A 16432-nucleotide genomic window follows, 5' to 3' on the forward strand; every position below is an offset into this window, starting at 1 on the left:
GTAAGGAAAAAAGAAAGGATAAGGTCTTGTTCAGAAAAAAGATTTTCCTATAAAAGAATGATTTTAATGTCAAGTACGTGGGAGAACTAGCTTAAATCAATGAGACAAAAATTGTATACTTAAAAGCATGCATTTTATGGATTTGCAGAATCATAAGCTTGGTGAATAAATCTGAGCTACAGATATCTTTCATTGTCACTAGAGGTTCTTATTAAAAAAATGTTTTAATTTGATGAATACATTTAGACTGTATAGGAACAAAAATGTCGTGATACTTTCTCACATTTTACCGTGGATTTAAATAATCAAAAATAGTTTTGCCTTTAAGATACTAGATCTTAGCAATTAGAATTAATTTTCAGGAATGTTCGGGGGTTTTTTGTTTGTTTGTTTTGGCCTTGTATTTTGTTGAAGTGATGATGCAGTGTGAAAAACTTCTCAATTATATTTAGTGGAGCTATATGTAGGTACCTAATCTGAGGCTGATGCAGATCTACACATGTCTGGAATACTGTGGAAGTTTTCTAGCTAATGCAATTATTTTTTGTCTTGTAAAACTAATCAGTCAAAAGTTTAAGTCTTGTATGTTCTATTCTCTAATCTTGTTTTAAAAAAAAGAAACCAGTCTTCTGAATTGAAAAAATCTAATTTGTTTATATGTATAAGCAGAATGTAAATTGAGTGTTACTCTTGAAAATTACACAAGCATCTACTAAATCAGGTGCAGTAAGTTAGCTTTTTCATCATTAGAAAGTTCAGTAAACAATACTTTGTCGCTTTCTCTAACCTTTCCAATCTTAAAGATCCCTTCTGTCTTCTTGCCTCCCTACCCCAACACATGGAATACAGTGGGGGCTCAGGGATTATATGATTTATCTTTGTTGGAAATGCATACAGTGTGTTAATGGATTGATTTAAAGATTCCTGAGCAGCATTTATGCAGTGCACAGTTGGATTACAGTAACTAGGTTTTATTTTCCTTGTGTTTATTTAAAAAAGAAATAAAAACCCCCAGAAAACCCCTCCCCCCACAACCAACCAGCAGAACAAACTCTCCAAAACTACTCTCTGCAACCCCCCCAGCTAATCTAGTTGGTTCCATGTGATGTGAATAATTGTTATTGGCAATAAGCCTAAACAATGCATTAACTTGGATTTTTTTTTTTAGTATATATTAGACTATAAGGGATAACCTTGAAATGCTAAGTAATCAATATATATATATTTATTTAATTTAACAGCTTACTTACTGTGAGCTAGGTTGATTTGGCTTGGTTTGTTGAGTTTTGTTGCCTTCAAGTTCCAGAATGGTTATTTTAACTAAATATTTCTATGGGCTTTTATTTCTGCTCTTTTGTCACTAAACTTTTGATACAGAAATAGATAAAAAGTGGAGGTGATAAATTAAAAATCTGTATCTTAAAAAATGTTTAACTTGGGCAAAGGTTTAAGTATTTGGAGTTATGTTAAAAAAAATCTTTCAATGTACTTTAGAGCATATTAGGCTAAAGAAAAAGCACTAAACCAAAATAGCTCATATGAGAAAATACAGTTATTGTAAACACTATATATCATTACCTTTGTAGTTTGAGGAAGCTGTAAATGATAGCAATCTTTATTTCTGTCAAAGATAATGCTAAGCTACATTTAACCTATGTACAATTTCTTAACAACATACTTAGTTTTTTTCTTTTTGCAAGTACTTCCATCATGAAATGCACAGAAAAGAGCCCTCTAAAACCACAATAGTACAAAATACTGTATTTAAAAAGCAGCAATTGTATGAGCGAAGGAAGTGGATATGTCTGTATTACACACGTGCATTTGATTCTCATGGAGTACAGAGCTGCTTAGGCTGCTGATGTACTGGCAACTACTATTTGGTTATTACCATTTGTATTGTGGTAAGGGGGCCCTGGATTTATGAACCCCTTCATACAAACTGCTCATCAGTCTCCCCCTTTTCTAAAAATCTTACACAGTTTCTTTGGAGCAAATAATACGGGTATCTCAGCTCATGTCTTTATCTTTTGATCAAATACATTATTAACCTAACTTGTATTTTTATCATAGAACTGAACAGAATGTGGATGGTGTGGTTAGAAGTCATAGTACTTTGGTTATCTTATTGTGTAGTGTAACATTTAGAAGGTAGATTAGTTTTGAGTTTATGATACGAAAATGTTTTGCTAAAAAAAATATCTTAAATCCCTTAAATCCCCCTTTTTATTGATGCTTATTCCTATGCCTTTAGGCTACATTCATCTTTGTATTGATTTTTATCAGTCCTTTGCTTTCATAAATAGATCAGGAGTAGTTTGGATCATTGAGAAATACCTGTAGCAACATTGATTTCTTAATGTAGACAGGATAGTTGTTGACAGTGTCCCAGCTGTATCACAATTAGTCTTTCCCTCCCACTCTTGATTACTTGATATCTCTTCCCTACCTAGTTATTCTCATGGAATTCTGGGCAGCAGAACTGTTGTCTTTGTCTGCTTTTTGCCTAGTTGGGATGTTTTGAAAGTGGTCCTTTAGAGGCTCTTTAGGAAAAATACTAGGAAACAATTGATGTACTTTTAGCTTTTCTCTTCAAAATACAGCAGTCTATTAAAAAAAAAAAAACCAACAAATTTTAATTTGTGTTCAACACATAAATGGCTCTGCAGGCATAGTTTTACCAGGTTGTCATCACAATCACAGAAAAGAGTACATGCAAGACACACAGCTCTTTGCTAGTCAGTGTTTGTGCTCAGATGGGATGTGCTCTCCAGCTCCACTGTTTATAATGCACACTCGTATGCTATGATTATTACCATTAACTTGTGTTAATCACTCCACCTCGGCAAAGCATAAGATACTGTAGAACCTGGGACAAATTCAGTCTTTATTTCTTTTAGCTTATCTTTTCTCATAGCCAGTGGCTGCTTAATACAGAATGTAGTTCTTCTGAGAAGACCAGGTTAGGGAGAGGGTAAGTGAATCTTTCCCATTCTCCAGCTCCCCAGTATGCACACTCTTTTTAGTTTTCTGAAAAGGTCTGTAGTTTCAGTTGAAGGAAAACAGTCGCAATATTCCTCTGCAGGAATATTTTCATGCTTGCTAAACCATTCCTAGACTTTTATTTTTTTTCCTTCCCAGATGACACTGAATTAGCTCTTACATGGTGTGAAGGTTTAATGTGCCACTGCTCTGTGTAGGAATTCAGAGTAAATGTGAAATTATTGGGACTGTTTCAGAAATGTCACATCTTTTTCTTACAACCTTCTGTTTAGTGTTTCCGAGTTAATTTAACTAGGATGATGTTCCTTGATAGCATACTTTGAGTCATGCTGTACATACAGCTTGCAACTCTACTAATATAACTGTTAAAATAATGATGTAATTACTCACTATGACGATTTTACCTAAGAAGGTGACATTTTGTACACGGTCACCAAAATTGTTCCAAGTTGTTTTCAACATTTCAACTTTTCGTTTGGTTTCCTACTGAGATAACTTGTTCAATGGTACATCCTCAAGTATGTTGAATCACATTAGTAAGCTGCTTTTACCTGAATATATTTTATTTAAAAAAAAACCCAGAACATTGACTAACAAAACCTTAGCCTGTTTTTATCTAGAAAATAATAATACAAATACTTCTAATCACATCTTTGTACATTATGAATCTAAAAATACATACCTTGGGGATGTGGTTTAGTGGTGGACTTGGCCATGATAAGTTAACGGTTGGACTTGATCTTAAAGGTCTTTTCCAACTCAAATGATTCTGTGATTCTATGAAATAAAAAGAATTCATACTTCTTGCTGTTGTGTTCCCAGTTTTGCATGTTCTTGAACTGTGTATAAGCTCTCTGGCAGCAGCGCACTTGCCTGCTGCTTTAAGATACAGTATTACTGTGCTGAACAAGGGAAACGTGCCATAGTTATTGTGTCAGTCTTTCATCAGTCACTCCTTCAACACTCTGCAACCCTTCAGTTTTGTGAACACAGGGTTTGTAGGTTTCTGTAGAGAGCAGGGCTTGCAAATGATACTTTTGCAATCATTTGTCTCCCTCTAGTGGGTTGAGAGCACTTCTGAACTGGTTTCTTTAATGTTACAGTGCTAACAAGTCTTACCCTTGTGGCAGTAGTTTCCATAAATGTTTGAGTCAGAAGCAACAGATTGCAGATTACCTGCTCATTCTTTGATTCTGTGAACATTTGAATAGTGTTTCTGTTATGACGTTGCAGAAATGGAGGCAGAAATGAATTTACTGACTAGATAAACTTGTTCTTTCATGCTTTTAGAAAAGTTAAATGGTGAATTTAACTTTCAAAAGTGGGCTGATTCATCTATTTGATAAGTAGTTTTAATAGACAGCCATCAAGATCCACATTCTGCTGACAGGCTCTACATGCAGAGTAGCTGTATTCATTGAAAAGTTTTATTTAAATATCAGGGATTAATTTAAATTGGCTTTTGATGCCATTTTATAAGGAGAGTTTCTCTGCTTAGATAGTGATGGAGTGCTGTAGTGAAGTGTGATATGTTAGCAGTGCAAGCAAGTGCCCGGTTCAGGCTGCATGCATCAAAGTGAATCGGGTACTTTTTCAGTGCCTCTTTAAATCAAGCTGTATTGATACTCTTTGTATGCTGAATGTGTGAAAATCGGATGGTCAGAGAGAGGCATTGTTTTAAGAAAAACCAAACTACCCAAAAAGCAATACGTCAAACATCAACCAAAAATCTGTACCCCAAACAAAAAACCAATCCCTCCACCAGACTGTGTAAATGATTTAAAGATACAAATTAAATACTTGGAATTGTTCAGGTTGGCACCAGCAATTACAGCACCCAAAGGTGCTGTAAACATCATATGAAGAGAAATGCCTGTTTTATTTTAGTGACTGTTCTATGTATGAATATTTCTTAAACTGGTTAATTGAAATTTCACTGGGTGATTAACCAAATTCATTTGAGATGTTCTGCACTTCACATTATGCCTTCATGAGAATGACTCTTTGCAAAAGCAATAGCACATAGTGGAATTAGAAGACATTTTAAGAAATTAACCTTGTGAAATATAAATGCATGCTGCAAAATCAGTGTCTATAAATACTTCAGCTGCCTCCTGCAAAAACTTGTGTGTCAGTGGTCTTCAGGGCAGTAACTGAGTGATGTGACCTCGATGAGCTTTTACTGAGATAGGCCTTAGTTTTGTAGAGCTGTGATCTGTTTAACAATGTTAGTTGGAGAGATGTAACACACATTAGTGTAATATCCTAGGTTTTTGAAGTAGAGTATCTTTGGTGTGTTTAGAGCAGTCAGTCATAGTCACAAAGATAAAAGCTTAATATATTTGAGCTTACTTAGAATGAGTTTACAGTTTTACTGAATGCTTACAACTTTATTTTAGAAAATAAAAATTGCAGCTTCAGTTTTCCATACAGAACATTCAGGTCCTGTGTCATGAGCACACTCGGATTTTGCAGCGGCTGCAATGGTACTATGTTGTGTTCATCATCTCTGTTTAAAGGACCTCTGAGGAGAGTATGATGCCAGCCAGGTGTTTTACACCATTCTGTTGGAGCTGCTATGATGTCAATGGGATAAACAGAAGGCTCCTGCAGATAATCCATCTAGATCCCCAAAATTCTCTGCAGGGTATGAAGCATAATGGTTTCTCTGGCAGTAAATTACATCCAGATAAATCAGTCCAGCTGAAAGGTGCTGCTGCCTTTTTTTATTTTTTAATTTAATAAATAGCCTTTTATTTGGTGAATTACCTCTTTGACATCAGTGTTGCAGAGCTCCTTCTTAACCTCTCATTCTTCTTCATTGCTATGTATGAATTCTGTAGAAAGTAAACTGAAGTTATTAGTCATTAATCAAAGGTGGATGCTTTAGGTGTGGAATGGCTTAAAAAAAGTAGGTAGGGAGTTTTTACATGTTTTGAAAAGGGAAGATGAAGCGTAAAAACCCCACGGTGCCAGTTGACATCCTGCAAGATGTCACAACTAGAAATAGTCTTGAGTTGTATTTTTTCAAGTATCTTATTCTGTCTGTTGGGTTAAGTATGCCTTAAGTATGCTTGAGAAAATGTATCTGTTGATTCACAGAAAGGGATGTCTATGCTGCTTTGCTTCCTTTAACTGGACTGTACTATGAAATATTTTACTGGTTGTGCAAAAATCCGTTAGAAGTAAGAAATAAGTAGGGAAAGCGTGTTATTCTTCATTGTTGAGCGCAAAGATTTTTGTCATAGTTCAGTGTTATAAAAATGGTAATCTAGGAACTTTATGGTTGTTCCATTCTCAAATGGAAATTAGTAGTAAATTTGCAGTAGAAGTTAAATAGATTTTAAACGTGTCAGGGAAGAGCACAGGCATGATCTTCACATATCCTTTTGATAGATCTTATAATAGCTGTAAGAGGTTTCAGTTGGTGTATTTATGATTAGTTACACAAGCCTAAAGCAACTGATCTGTAATTTAGAACTTTTTGATATAAAGACTGTTCTTTCAGCAGCTGTTCATAATGTATTAATAACCAAATCATGTTATGTGTAATAGCAGTTCTTTGCAGGGGGAGGACAGTGTTTTATGGGATTACAATAAATTATTTTAAAAATAATAAATATTGAATCTTCTGCCATTTTAGAATAGCATTAAAGATTTTGGTGCCCCCATCTGACTTCTCATTCCTTATCTGAAGGTACATAAAAAATGTCAGAGTGGAATTATGATTATGGGGAACATAAATTCAGTGGACAACTACATCAGATTTTCTTTGTTTCATTTCACTAGTGAGTTTCCTATTAGTTACAGGAATTTCTGGTTTGGTAGCTTTGTTTTGCAGCAGTGAAACTGGCATAAGTAATTTCTGACTACTTATTCTGACTCTTGTGCAGTTTGCATCCCCTTCTAACCATAAGGCTTCTGCAACTCTAGGGAGGAGGGATGGGGAGAACTGTATTCGTAACTACATTAAAAATACTATCCAGAGTAAAAATAACTTTTAAAATTGAGTTTTAAAACCAGTTCATTAAAATGATTCATGCTCTTGCTGTGTTTTATTTTCAGTTAAGAAAGTGGAGGAAAAGGTATAATATTTGGAGATGTACCAGATAAATAAAGTAAATAATAATTACAGAAAGTAATTATCTTTTTTGTAGTAGAGGTGGTACATGTAGTTGCTCTGTTTATTATATTTTTCCCTTTTAGACTCCTTCTAAACCAGTCAACTTTTACCTGTAAAATAGCCTAAGAGCACTCATTTTAAGTTTTACAGGCACTGAAACCACTGTAACCAGAGCATATGTGATTAGAATTGCAGCATCTAAGTTGAATTGCTAAAAATTCTGTAAAATAACAAGTCGTTTCTAAAAATTAATGCTTTTTTTTTCCTTTCAAAACTGTAGGCTTTGGTTGTATCTAAACAAGTTTATTAGGTGAGAATCTGTTAAGTATGGAACTTTTACATTTTAATACCATGTCCCCTTAGAATAACTAGCAAAGCAGCATCAATTGTAATGCTGTTTGTGGAGTGAATTTTTTTCAGGCTATTAATTCCTTTTAATATATGTTACATTTGGCTGCCTGTTTGAACTGTTTGTACTGTTTGTATATGTAATGTATCAGATTAAATTCTTTTGAAGGCACTTGGGTTACAACAGTTACAGTTATGCCAAAGTGGTGTTTAGAGAAAACACAGATATGCATTGAAATAGACTTTTTACTATGCTAGGCTTTCAAAACAGGGGCAAGTAATTAGTCTCCACTGCACTAGGAAAGGACAAGCAGTTATAATGTGTGGTGGTGCTGCTGGTTACATAGCAAGTTTTACTTGAAATACTAACTTTAATTAAAATATCCTGGCTTCATTACACCAAGTATATGTATATTTTTGTTCAAAAATAAAGACCTTATGAAAATTGTGTGTAGTCATCTCCAATGCTGTTTTCAAAAAAGATGATATATTTGTGATCACTTGAAATTCTTTATTATATTAAGGCATATAATAAAGTAATTCAGAGTTTAGATCTAATGTATTAGCTCTTTTTTTTTTAATAGCATATATAACAACAAAAAAATCTACTTTATGTGCTGGTGTAGTGTTTAAGAAGTGATTGAGTCGTCAGTTATATTTGCCCCCCTTCACAATTCAGCACCCCCTACCTCCCCCAAAAAATCATAATGCCCAAACTTCTGTTTAGTTGCTTGTAAAAGTGGGGCTTAATTACACTTGTGAACAGTGTATTTTGACAATTAATGAGTAAAAGCAGTCCTCATTATATTTTATTGTACTTAAAACATTGTTAGTTAGGTTGGCATCTGGCCAGTAGGGGTTCTTTGTAAACTCTGGCTGATGTGTTTCTCTTGATGGAACAGTACAGTCTTGTTGTTTCAGGACATTAAGTTTTGTTTAACAATGAATAGATGAACTGGTGCTTTAATCTTCCAAATGTAGAGCAGAAAGGCAACTTGTACCTTAGGATCTGTACAAACACTGTAAGTCATGCTGTAGTTAGGCATGTTGGTCGGTTTGTCTTGACCTTGTTTACAGTTTGGTTCATACCACTGTCATGGTTGATACTAAGCTGAGCTTTATTTCAGTTTGATATCAGAAATGGTAGAAAATTACCTCAATATGTGTGTTCTGCTTTAGTGTTACTAATTAATTTGCTCAAGAAAATAGTATTATATTGAAAATAATGTTTTTCTGAGTTATTTAAGATGAGCTGACTTTAAATGGCCATTTTGCTGTGGTGGAGGTGATATTTAGCTGTCCACTGCCTTAGAACATCTTGGACATTCCTGTAATTAGATAATGTGATACTTAACAGTGGCTTCCCATTTTGCATCTGTCAGTTCTCTGACAAAGGAATCTGGTTTGGGTATTGCCATCATTCTCTGTCTCAGCTTCTAATATGCAAGAAATAAATCCTTCGATTGTTTCATGAGCTTCCATGAGATTTGTGATACCTTCCACGTGTTTTAGCTAGGAGAATGTAGAGTGGTAACTAGCTCTAAATCAGAAGTTCTTCTGTTTTTCTTCCCCCCCCCCTTTTCCTGCAGTTATCTTTATTGTGGCTTGTTTGAGTGGTGTAACTGGTCAAATGCAAGCTCTCCTTTTCAAGTAAAAGCAAGTAAACAGAGAAATAGAAATTCTTTGTTTTCTAAGCTAGGCAGTTGATGGTTAGTTTGCAGAAAGGAGATGGGCAAAAGATACGAAATATAGCTTTGTTCGTCCTATACTCTGAAGTCTTTGGTAGTCTCTGTGTAACTGAATGCTTGTGCCAAAACAAGCATTCATTTATTGACTCCTTATTAATATATTAACTGTGCATAGCAAGTTTAATATGTTTTTATATAGTCTGTCTATTTATATATACTTGAAGTGCGCTTGTACGTTTTAAGGAAGAGAAGAAATCTAAGAACTATATTTTAGCACTAATTCAGGTAGCATGTTGTAGTTTTGAAGATATGCACTCTTAAATGACATCTATTTGCAATTTTTTTTAAAGAATAATATTCAAGCATCGGAAGCTCTTAAAACTGAAATTGATGATATGAAGAAGAAGCATGATGAGGCTGCTTCAAAAGTTCTCCAGCTTGAGGAAGATATCATGACTGTTACTCAAAAAGCCATTGCAAAAGAAACTGAGTTAGACAGGTATTTAGTCATTTTGGTCCATACCTTCCTCATTTTGCTGTTTTTTTTTTCCATAGGTGTGGTGGTTTGTTTTTTTTTTAAAACTAACAGTTTTTACTGTATGCATTGATTTTCTGTATTAATAGCTCTATACTGTTAATTTGTCAATGTCTTAGTCTGAAGCACAAACTGAAGAAAGTGATGCTTGAGAAGGAGCAACTTGAATGCGTGTTAAAGACAGAAAAGGATGAAAAAGAACTTTATAAGGTAACTTTATTCCTTGTACCTGTAAAAACTGAAATGAAGTGGTTTGAAATTAATTATGTTTTATGGTTAAGTCGAATAAATTGAATTTGTTAAGGAAGAAAGGAAATGGGTAGCTTCCGTGAACATATTTTTAAGGCAGTTATAGATGTTCTCATATAAAAGTGAATGAGGAAAATAACATCTGAATTCATCTCATGGTATAAAAAGGTCTCTAAGAAGCAGAATGAATCACAAATTTGTTAAAAAGCAGGCATAGTAACAAAAAATAATAGTGACTAGTGAGGAAGTTCTGTAGTTATACAGTACATCACCCAGTAACTAATTTTCTTAACACAGTTTTTCACAAGTAAATTACATTTTACTCTTTGAAGTTCTCTCTCCAGACTGTTTCCTAGATCCCTGTTCTTAAGTCTTGTGCATAACTCTGAGAAGCTTTAGGAGGATCTGTATCTATGACCTCATAGCAGCCTTCCAGTATCTGAAGGGGGCCTATAGGGATGCTGGAGAGGGACTCTTCATTAGAGACTGTAGTGACAGGACAAGGGGTAACGGGTTAAAACTTAAGCAGGGGAAGTTTAGGTTGGATATAAGAAGGAAATTCTTTCCTGTTAGGGTGGTGAGGCACTGGAATGGGTTGCCCAGGGAGGTTGTGAATGCTCCATCCCTGGCAGTGTTCAAGGCCAGGCTGGACGAGGCCTTGGGTGATATGATTTAGCATTAGGTGTTAGGTGTCCCTGCCCATGGCAGGGGGGTTGGAACTAGATGATCTTAAGGTCCTTTCCAACCTTAACGATTCTATGATTCTATGATTCTATTTTTAGTAGCCTGTCTGCTTTCTTTTGCTGGTATTGTGACACCATACTAAAATAAAATATAGTGCCTCCTTCCCCAAAAGGCAAAAAAAATTTATATGCCAAAATAATGAAACACTTAGCTTGTATGAAGCAAATCAAGTGTATTTAAAGGGTTATTTCTGTTCATAGGAAAATGTCAGTACGTGGCACATATGTACCAGAAGTCATTAAACCTCAAAACACCTTTCACAAGGATGGAATCCCTTTTTTAAATGAGCAACAAAAATCTTCTAGTCTTTGGATAGAGAACACCTGAGTGCAACAGTTATCCTTTATTAGGCATAATCTGATAAACTTTATGACATTTTATAATGTCATCAACAGTTCTAGAGTTGTTAAAGCAGTTTTTTGGCTTTGGAAATCAATGTTGCTGAGGCAGACCTGTTTGCTTAGATGATTGCAAGTACATACTACCAGAAGTTTAATTTCTCTTTAATTTTCTTGAGGTCATTTCTTTTTTGTTTGTCCTTAGTTGTACAATATTTATGAAGAGAGGAGTGAATTTGGGATAGTTTCATTTGTTGTGGACAGAAATCAGGGCCTTAATTTCTAGGTATAGAGTGGAGCTGTTGTAGGTGATCTTGCTGAAGGAATTCCAGGCAGAAACTTTGTTCTGGAGGGCAGTGGTAGCAAGTATTTACTTCTATATTTAGCTGTTGTAATCTGTCTTGGAGATGAGTTAGAATTTAGTGAACACTTAAATGGGCAGGTGACCAGTAGATTTCATAACATGGAAGAAGAGTTTGACATTTTTTAGCATCATTACAGATACACTTGAAGAATACAGAAATAGAAAACACCAAACTAGTAAAAGAAATCCAGACGTTTAAGAATTTGGATGCAAACAAAGAAAGCATGATATCGTATTATAAAGAGGAGGTTGACAAATTACAGCTAGTCATAGCTGAAAGAGAAAACAGGAAGAAAGCTTTTTTGCTCTCCTCATCCAACAAGGTAAGCGTTTAAAATAAATGTATCTAAGGTTGTATGTGTTTCACAAGAGAAAGAAGTTGAAGATGCCACGAGTGGTACAGAATGAAAGGCAAGAGGATTAATAGTATTCTCAGTAGATGCAGAAAATGAGCAAAGGAGTGAATTCTGTTTTATTTCTGCACATTCTGAGCTTGTCTCTCACATGATGAACTGTGAGGTGAACTATGTGTGGAAGAAGTAGTTTGTAAATTCAGTAAAAGTGCATCAGTAAAAGTACTACACTCTAAGTTGCTTTTTTAACTTCATGAGAGAGGAAGGAGGTTGAGGGGAAAAGTTAATCATGGTGCTATGTTGAGACTGCAGAGAGTGATGGAGGAGAAAAGAGGAGATGGGCTGAAGGACTTGTTAGGTGAACATGCTGTCAAGATACAATGACACAAAACATGAGGAAGAACAAGGTAGCATATAAATGGACTAAATTTATGAGAACCCGTAGTGCCCATAGGACCTCTAAGGAAGCGGTGACTTTTGCTGTGTGGTGTGGTAGCATTGTGGTTAGCAGTGTGGTATAGTAGGAGAGTGAAACTGCTGAAGAACTGGTACCTGTGCTGTTCATGGTCCAGGTGAGTTTACTTCAGACTAGTTTTAGCATGGTACTATGAATAGCTGTATTGGGTTTGTGTGGTAAGGTTTTGGTAGCTGGAGGACTATATGGGTGTCTTTGTTAGACGCTGCTAGAAGCTTCCCCTATGTCCAGTAGAGCCAATTCCAACAGGTCCGAGATGGATTGTGGTAGTGCCTCTGGGATAATGTATTTAAGAAAGGGGAGGAAAATAAAAAGAAGCAGCACAACCTCCAAAAGACAAACCAAAAAAGTGGGCAGGAGCAGCTGCAGCAGGAGTGAGAATATGTGACAGAATCCAAGGTCAGTGAAGGAGAGAAGGAGGTGCTTCAGGCACTGAAGCAGAGATTTCTGTGCAGACTATGGTGAGGGAGATTGTCCCATTCCAGTCTATGGAGGAAACCATGCTGGATGCCTGAAGGAGTCTGTGACCCTGTGGGAAGCCTGCGCTGGAGCAGGTTCCTGGCAGGACCTGTGGCCCTGTGGAGAGAGGAGCCCATGCTGGAGCAGGCTCCTTGCAGAACTTTCAACCCCACGGGGGACCCATGCTGAAGCAGTTTGTTCCTGAAGGACTGCACCCTGTGGAAGGGACCCACATTGGAGCAGTTTGTGAAGAACTGCAGCCTGTGGGAAGGATGCACATTGGAGAAGTGCTGTAAAAATAGCTAAGGGACAGGACTACATGGCATTTGGGAGCCCATCCCTCTTTGCTTACAAAATGAGTATTAGTATTCCTCTGGACTTGTTATGCTAAATGATTATTCAGAAATTACCAAATAATGAACTAGAAATGCCTGAACTTGTGTCTAGACTGAAGAAAATGAGAACATTATACCTTCAGGAAGCCTAGAGGCTGCAAGCAACTTATAGTAGCTTTGAATATATTATAATAATATATGATCTCTATTATATATTACATATATTATAGAATATATACATATATATTACATATATAATATTACGTATCATATAATAATATATACTATTATATAATAATATATACTGTAATATATATGTTGTGTCTTATATGTATTATCTTGTATGATATTTATTATAAATTGTATATTATTATTAATATATTATGCATTTTAAAAATTATTAATACTAATTTTTATAATTTCTATCATTATTATTGATCCTGGGCTTTTCAGAGGAATGAGAAGCCAGTAGTGGAGGTTGGTCAGTTGGCCCTTGGCCTGTCCTGTGGAATTGCAGCAGTGCTGACAGTCTCAGTGCCACATGCTGCAGCTTGCTCTTCATCATTTTTATTCTCAGTTCCTCCTGAAAAAACTTGTTATGCAAGATCTTGGGAAATGGAGCTATGAGGAAAACATCCCAAAGCTGCTTTACTGTGTTTTACATCAACCAGTTATAGGCATTGTAAGACCTCTTACTCTGTTACCTGCAGTAGCTTACTGTGGGATGAACTTGGGTTTTGAAGCTGGATGGCCATTTGTTCTTGTTAAGACTTCTGTGATGATACGAACAAAGATATTCTGGAAGACAGACTTTTTTGCATGTTTGTTTAAAACTAAAGCTGAAAGTACAGCAAAAATCCGGTGTAGATAAAATAATATTTAAATGTGCTTATATGTCATAGTGAAATATGTTTTCACACTATTGTTATCAAAGAAGGCAAATGGAGAAAGTAGAGCTTGGGTGCTAACCTCTTGATTTAGTTGTTTTGCTAAAGCCACCAGGAAAATCTCATTTTTCTCTTAAATGTTTCCAATTCCTATGCCAACCTTTAAGGTTTGAATTAAAAAATGATGTATTCTATTCTCTATCTTCTCTTTCCTAGGAGGATGCAAGTATTTTAAAAGAACAGCTTCGGAAAGCCGAAGATCAAATTCAGGCTAGCAAACAAGAAGCTGTCCTAATGTCAAAAGAGCTGAGCGATGCAGTAAACGTGCGAGATAAGACGATGGCAGATCTTCACAGTGCACGCCTGGAAAATGAAAAATGCAAAAAGCAGCTTGCTGATGCTTTAGCTGAACTTAAAAAAATCACAGCTTTGAAAAATGATCAGGTAAATTGTCAGTATTTAGTACTGAAGTTTATCTGTGTTTACAAAATCTGTTGGAGCTAGCTTTGCTGAAGTTGGGGAATAAAATTTTTATGGATGATTAGTACAAATTATTATCAAATTCTCTTTTGACACTCAAGATACTACCTTAAATCAAGCGCATGTTAGCTGATTTGGAAGGTTGTTAATAAAGGAGGTTTTGGCTACTACTTACAGCAACTCCTTTCCATCCCCCCCCCCGTATTTTCACAGAATAATACAGTATTTCTGTATATATTATTTTGAATCCTGTCCCTGTCTGAATTCTTTTATGTGAGCCACAATAGCAATGTGACTGCAACTGCATTGGATTATTTTGCTACTAGGATTACTGTAATGATGTAGCAGTTTTTAAAAATACATTGTGCTGAACAGTAATTAAAATAGTGCAGTAAATACAAAGTGAATAATACAACCCTCAAAAGAACTATTAAAATATCCAAGAATTACATGGTGGTTTTTTTTTTAAGAATTTCAGTAATATACAATGTTTTTGAATTGCATCCTGAAAAAAGTAGCAGATCATCTGAATGATTCATGTTACCAGTTGGTAAACATAGTTTGCATCGCTCATGTATCAGTGTTACAGCTCAACTGAATCTTTTCTAGTAAAAATATAGTGAGTGTGATAGAATATAGTTGTGGTCTGTCCATGTTTGCTATAGCTGTCTATAACATAGCTAGAACACCTTCTGGAAGGTGTTCAGACTTCTGATATACATTAGTCAGTCCACAGAATAAGAATCCTCTTCACCTGCCTCTGGTATTATACCAGTGCCTGTTTACTCCCTCAGTGTATCTTGACTGGAGTGAAGTTCAGCACAGCTGCTTTTCTCTCTGCTGTACTACTCTCCTTTCCTTCCCACAAAGAAAATAGGAACTTCTTCTGCACATACATAGAGTATTATGCTTTTTTTAATTGAAAAAAGGCTCTTTGGGAAATAGTGGTATTCAAACAAAAAAGGAGAACTTTTTTTTATTTAAGGAAACTTCAAACACAGTGGAGCAGGAGCTGCGCAGAGAAGTTGAAGATCTGAAGCTTCGTCTGCAAATGGCAGCTGATCATTACAAGGAAAAATTCAAGGAATGTCAAAAACTTCAAAAACAAGTAAACAAATTTACAGAACAGGCAGTAAGTAGAATGGGAGAAACTGCTCTTGCTTTTTTTAACTTTTCAGCAACTAATTAATTTCCTTCTGCAAAACCCAGTGCTTTTTAAAAAATTAAAGCATGTGGTAAGCAATGGCTCTTTAGTTTACCATTTTCTTCTATAATGCTATGTTATTTCTATGATTCTTTTTAGGTAGTTGTTGAAACCCAGTATAGGATTTATAGTAACTGGTGTATGTAGAAAGCTAACTGAACCTATAAACATAACATTGTTCAAAGAAGAATTTTGAAACTGAAGCAGGAAAAAAACCCGTAATTACTACTGTTCAGTAACATCATTACCACAAAAACCTCCCCAAAAAACACCAGAAAACCCCAAATGAAAATACCCACAACAAAACTCCCCAAAACCCACAAAACAAACGCAAATCCAGAAGTGGGGAAAGTGGAGAGCCTGGAGGGGGATTTCAAAGTGCAGCTGGGAGAGGTTCCACAATGCAGTGTATAATTGTATTCCATATGTATTTTGTATTCTTATCACTCGTCTAAGGTTTGTTCCATAAATGAGGCTTTTGCAATGATTGTGTGAGTCTTACGCCACCTGGTAATGGAACTTCTCAGTGAATATTCAAGCAGATTTGAGGGAGAGTTCTTCAGAATTCTGTGAAAATTAGCGACTGAGTTGAAGAGCAGCTTAAATGGGGAAAAATCGTAAGAGCAGTGGCAAGATACACAAATATGAGTTCTTAAGAGAAACAATAATTATTTCTGCTTTCCACAAAACAAATGGGGTAGTTACCTAGCTTTGATCTACTACAGATTGAAGAGTTGTCTTCTCATCCAGAAGGTCAATGGTGAATGAGGTGTGATATTAGAACACGTGTAGCTTTTCCTAAAAAATCTTCCGCATCTTTGGCTGTCTTGTACATCTGATAGCAAGT

General features: G+C 35.6%; 1 protein-coding gene across 3 annotated transcripts in view; it reads left to right on the forward strand.

Moving 5' to 3' along the window:
* The window catches only part of TAX1BP1 (Tax1 binding protein 1), a 59255-nt gene that overhangs the window by 24920 nt on the left and 17903 nt on the right, over window positions 1–16432 (forward strand). For 2 of the 3 annotated variants that reach the window (XM_061464835.1, XM_061464836.1), the window contains exons 6-9: window positions 9513–9661; window positions 9817–9907; window positions 14118–14345; window positions 15367–15513. In XM_061464835.1, coding sequence (XP_061320819.1) covers window positions 9513–9661; window positions 9817–9907; window positions 14118–14345; window positions 15367–15513 — 615 coding nt within the window. Of the gene's footprint in view, window positions 1–9512; window positions 9662–9816; window positions 9908–11529; window positions 11716–14117; window positions 14346–15366; window positions 15514–16432 lie in introns of all 3 variants that reach the window. The other variant, XM_061464837.1, reaches the window with a different exon arrangement.

This window comes from Pezoporus flaviventris, unplaced genomic scaffold (genome assembly GCF_033815535.1).
Source record: "Pezoporus flaviventris isolate CSIRO_AGI_PZ_B2104156 unplaced genomic scaffold, CSIRO_AGI_Pfla_v1 ptg000037l, whole genome shotgun sequence".
NCBI lineage: Eukaryota > Metazoa > Chordata > Aves > Psittaciformes > Psittacidae > Pezoporus > Pezoporus flaviventris.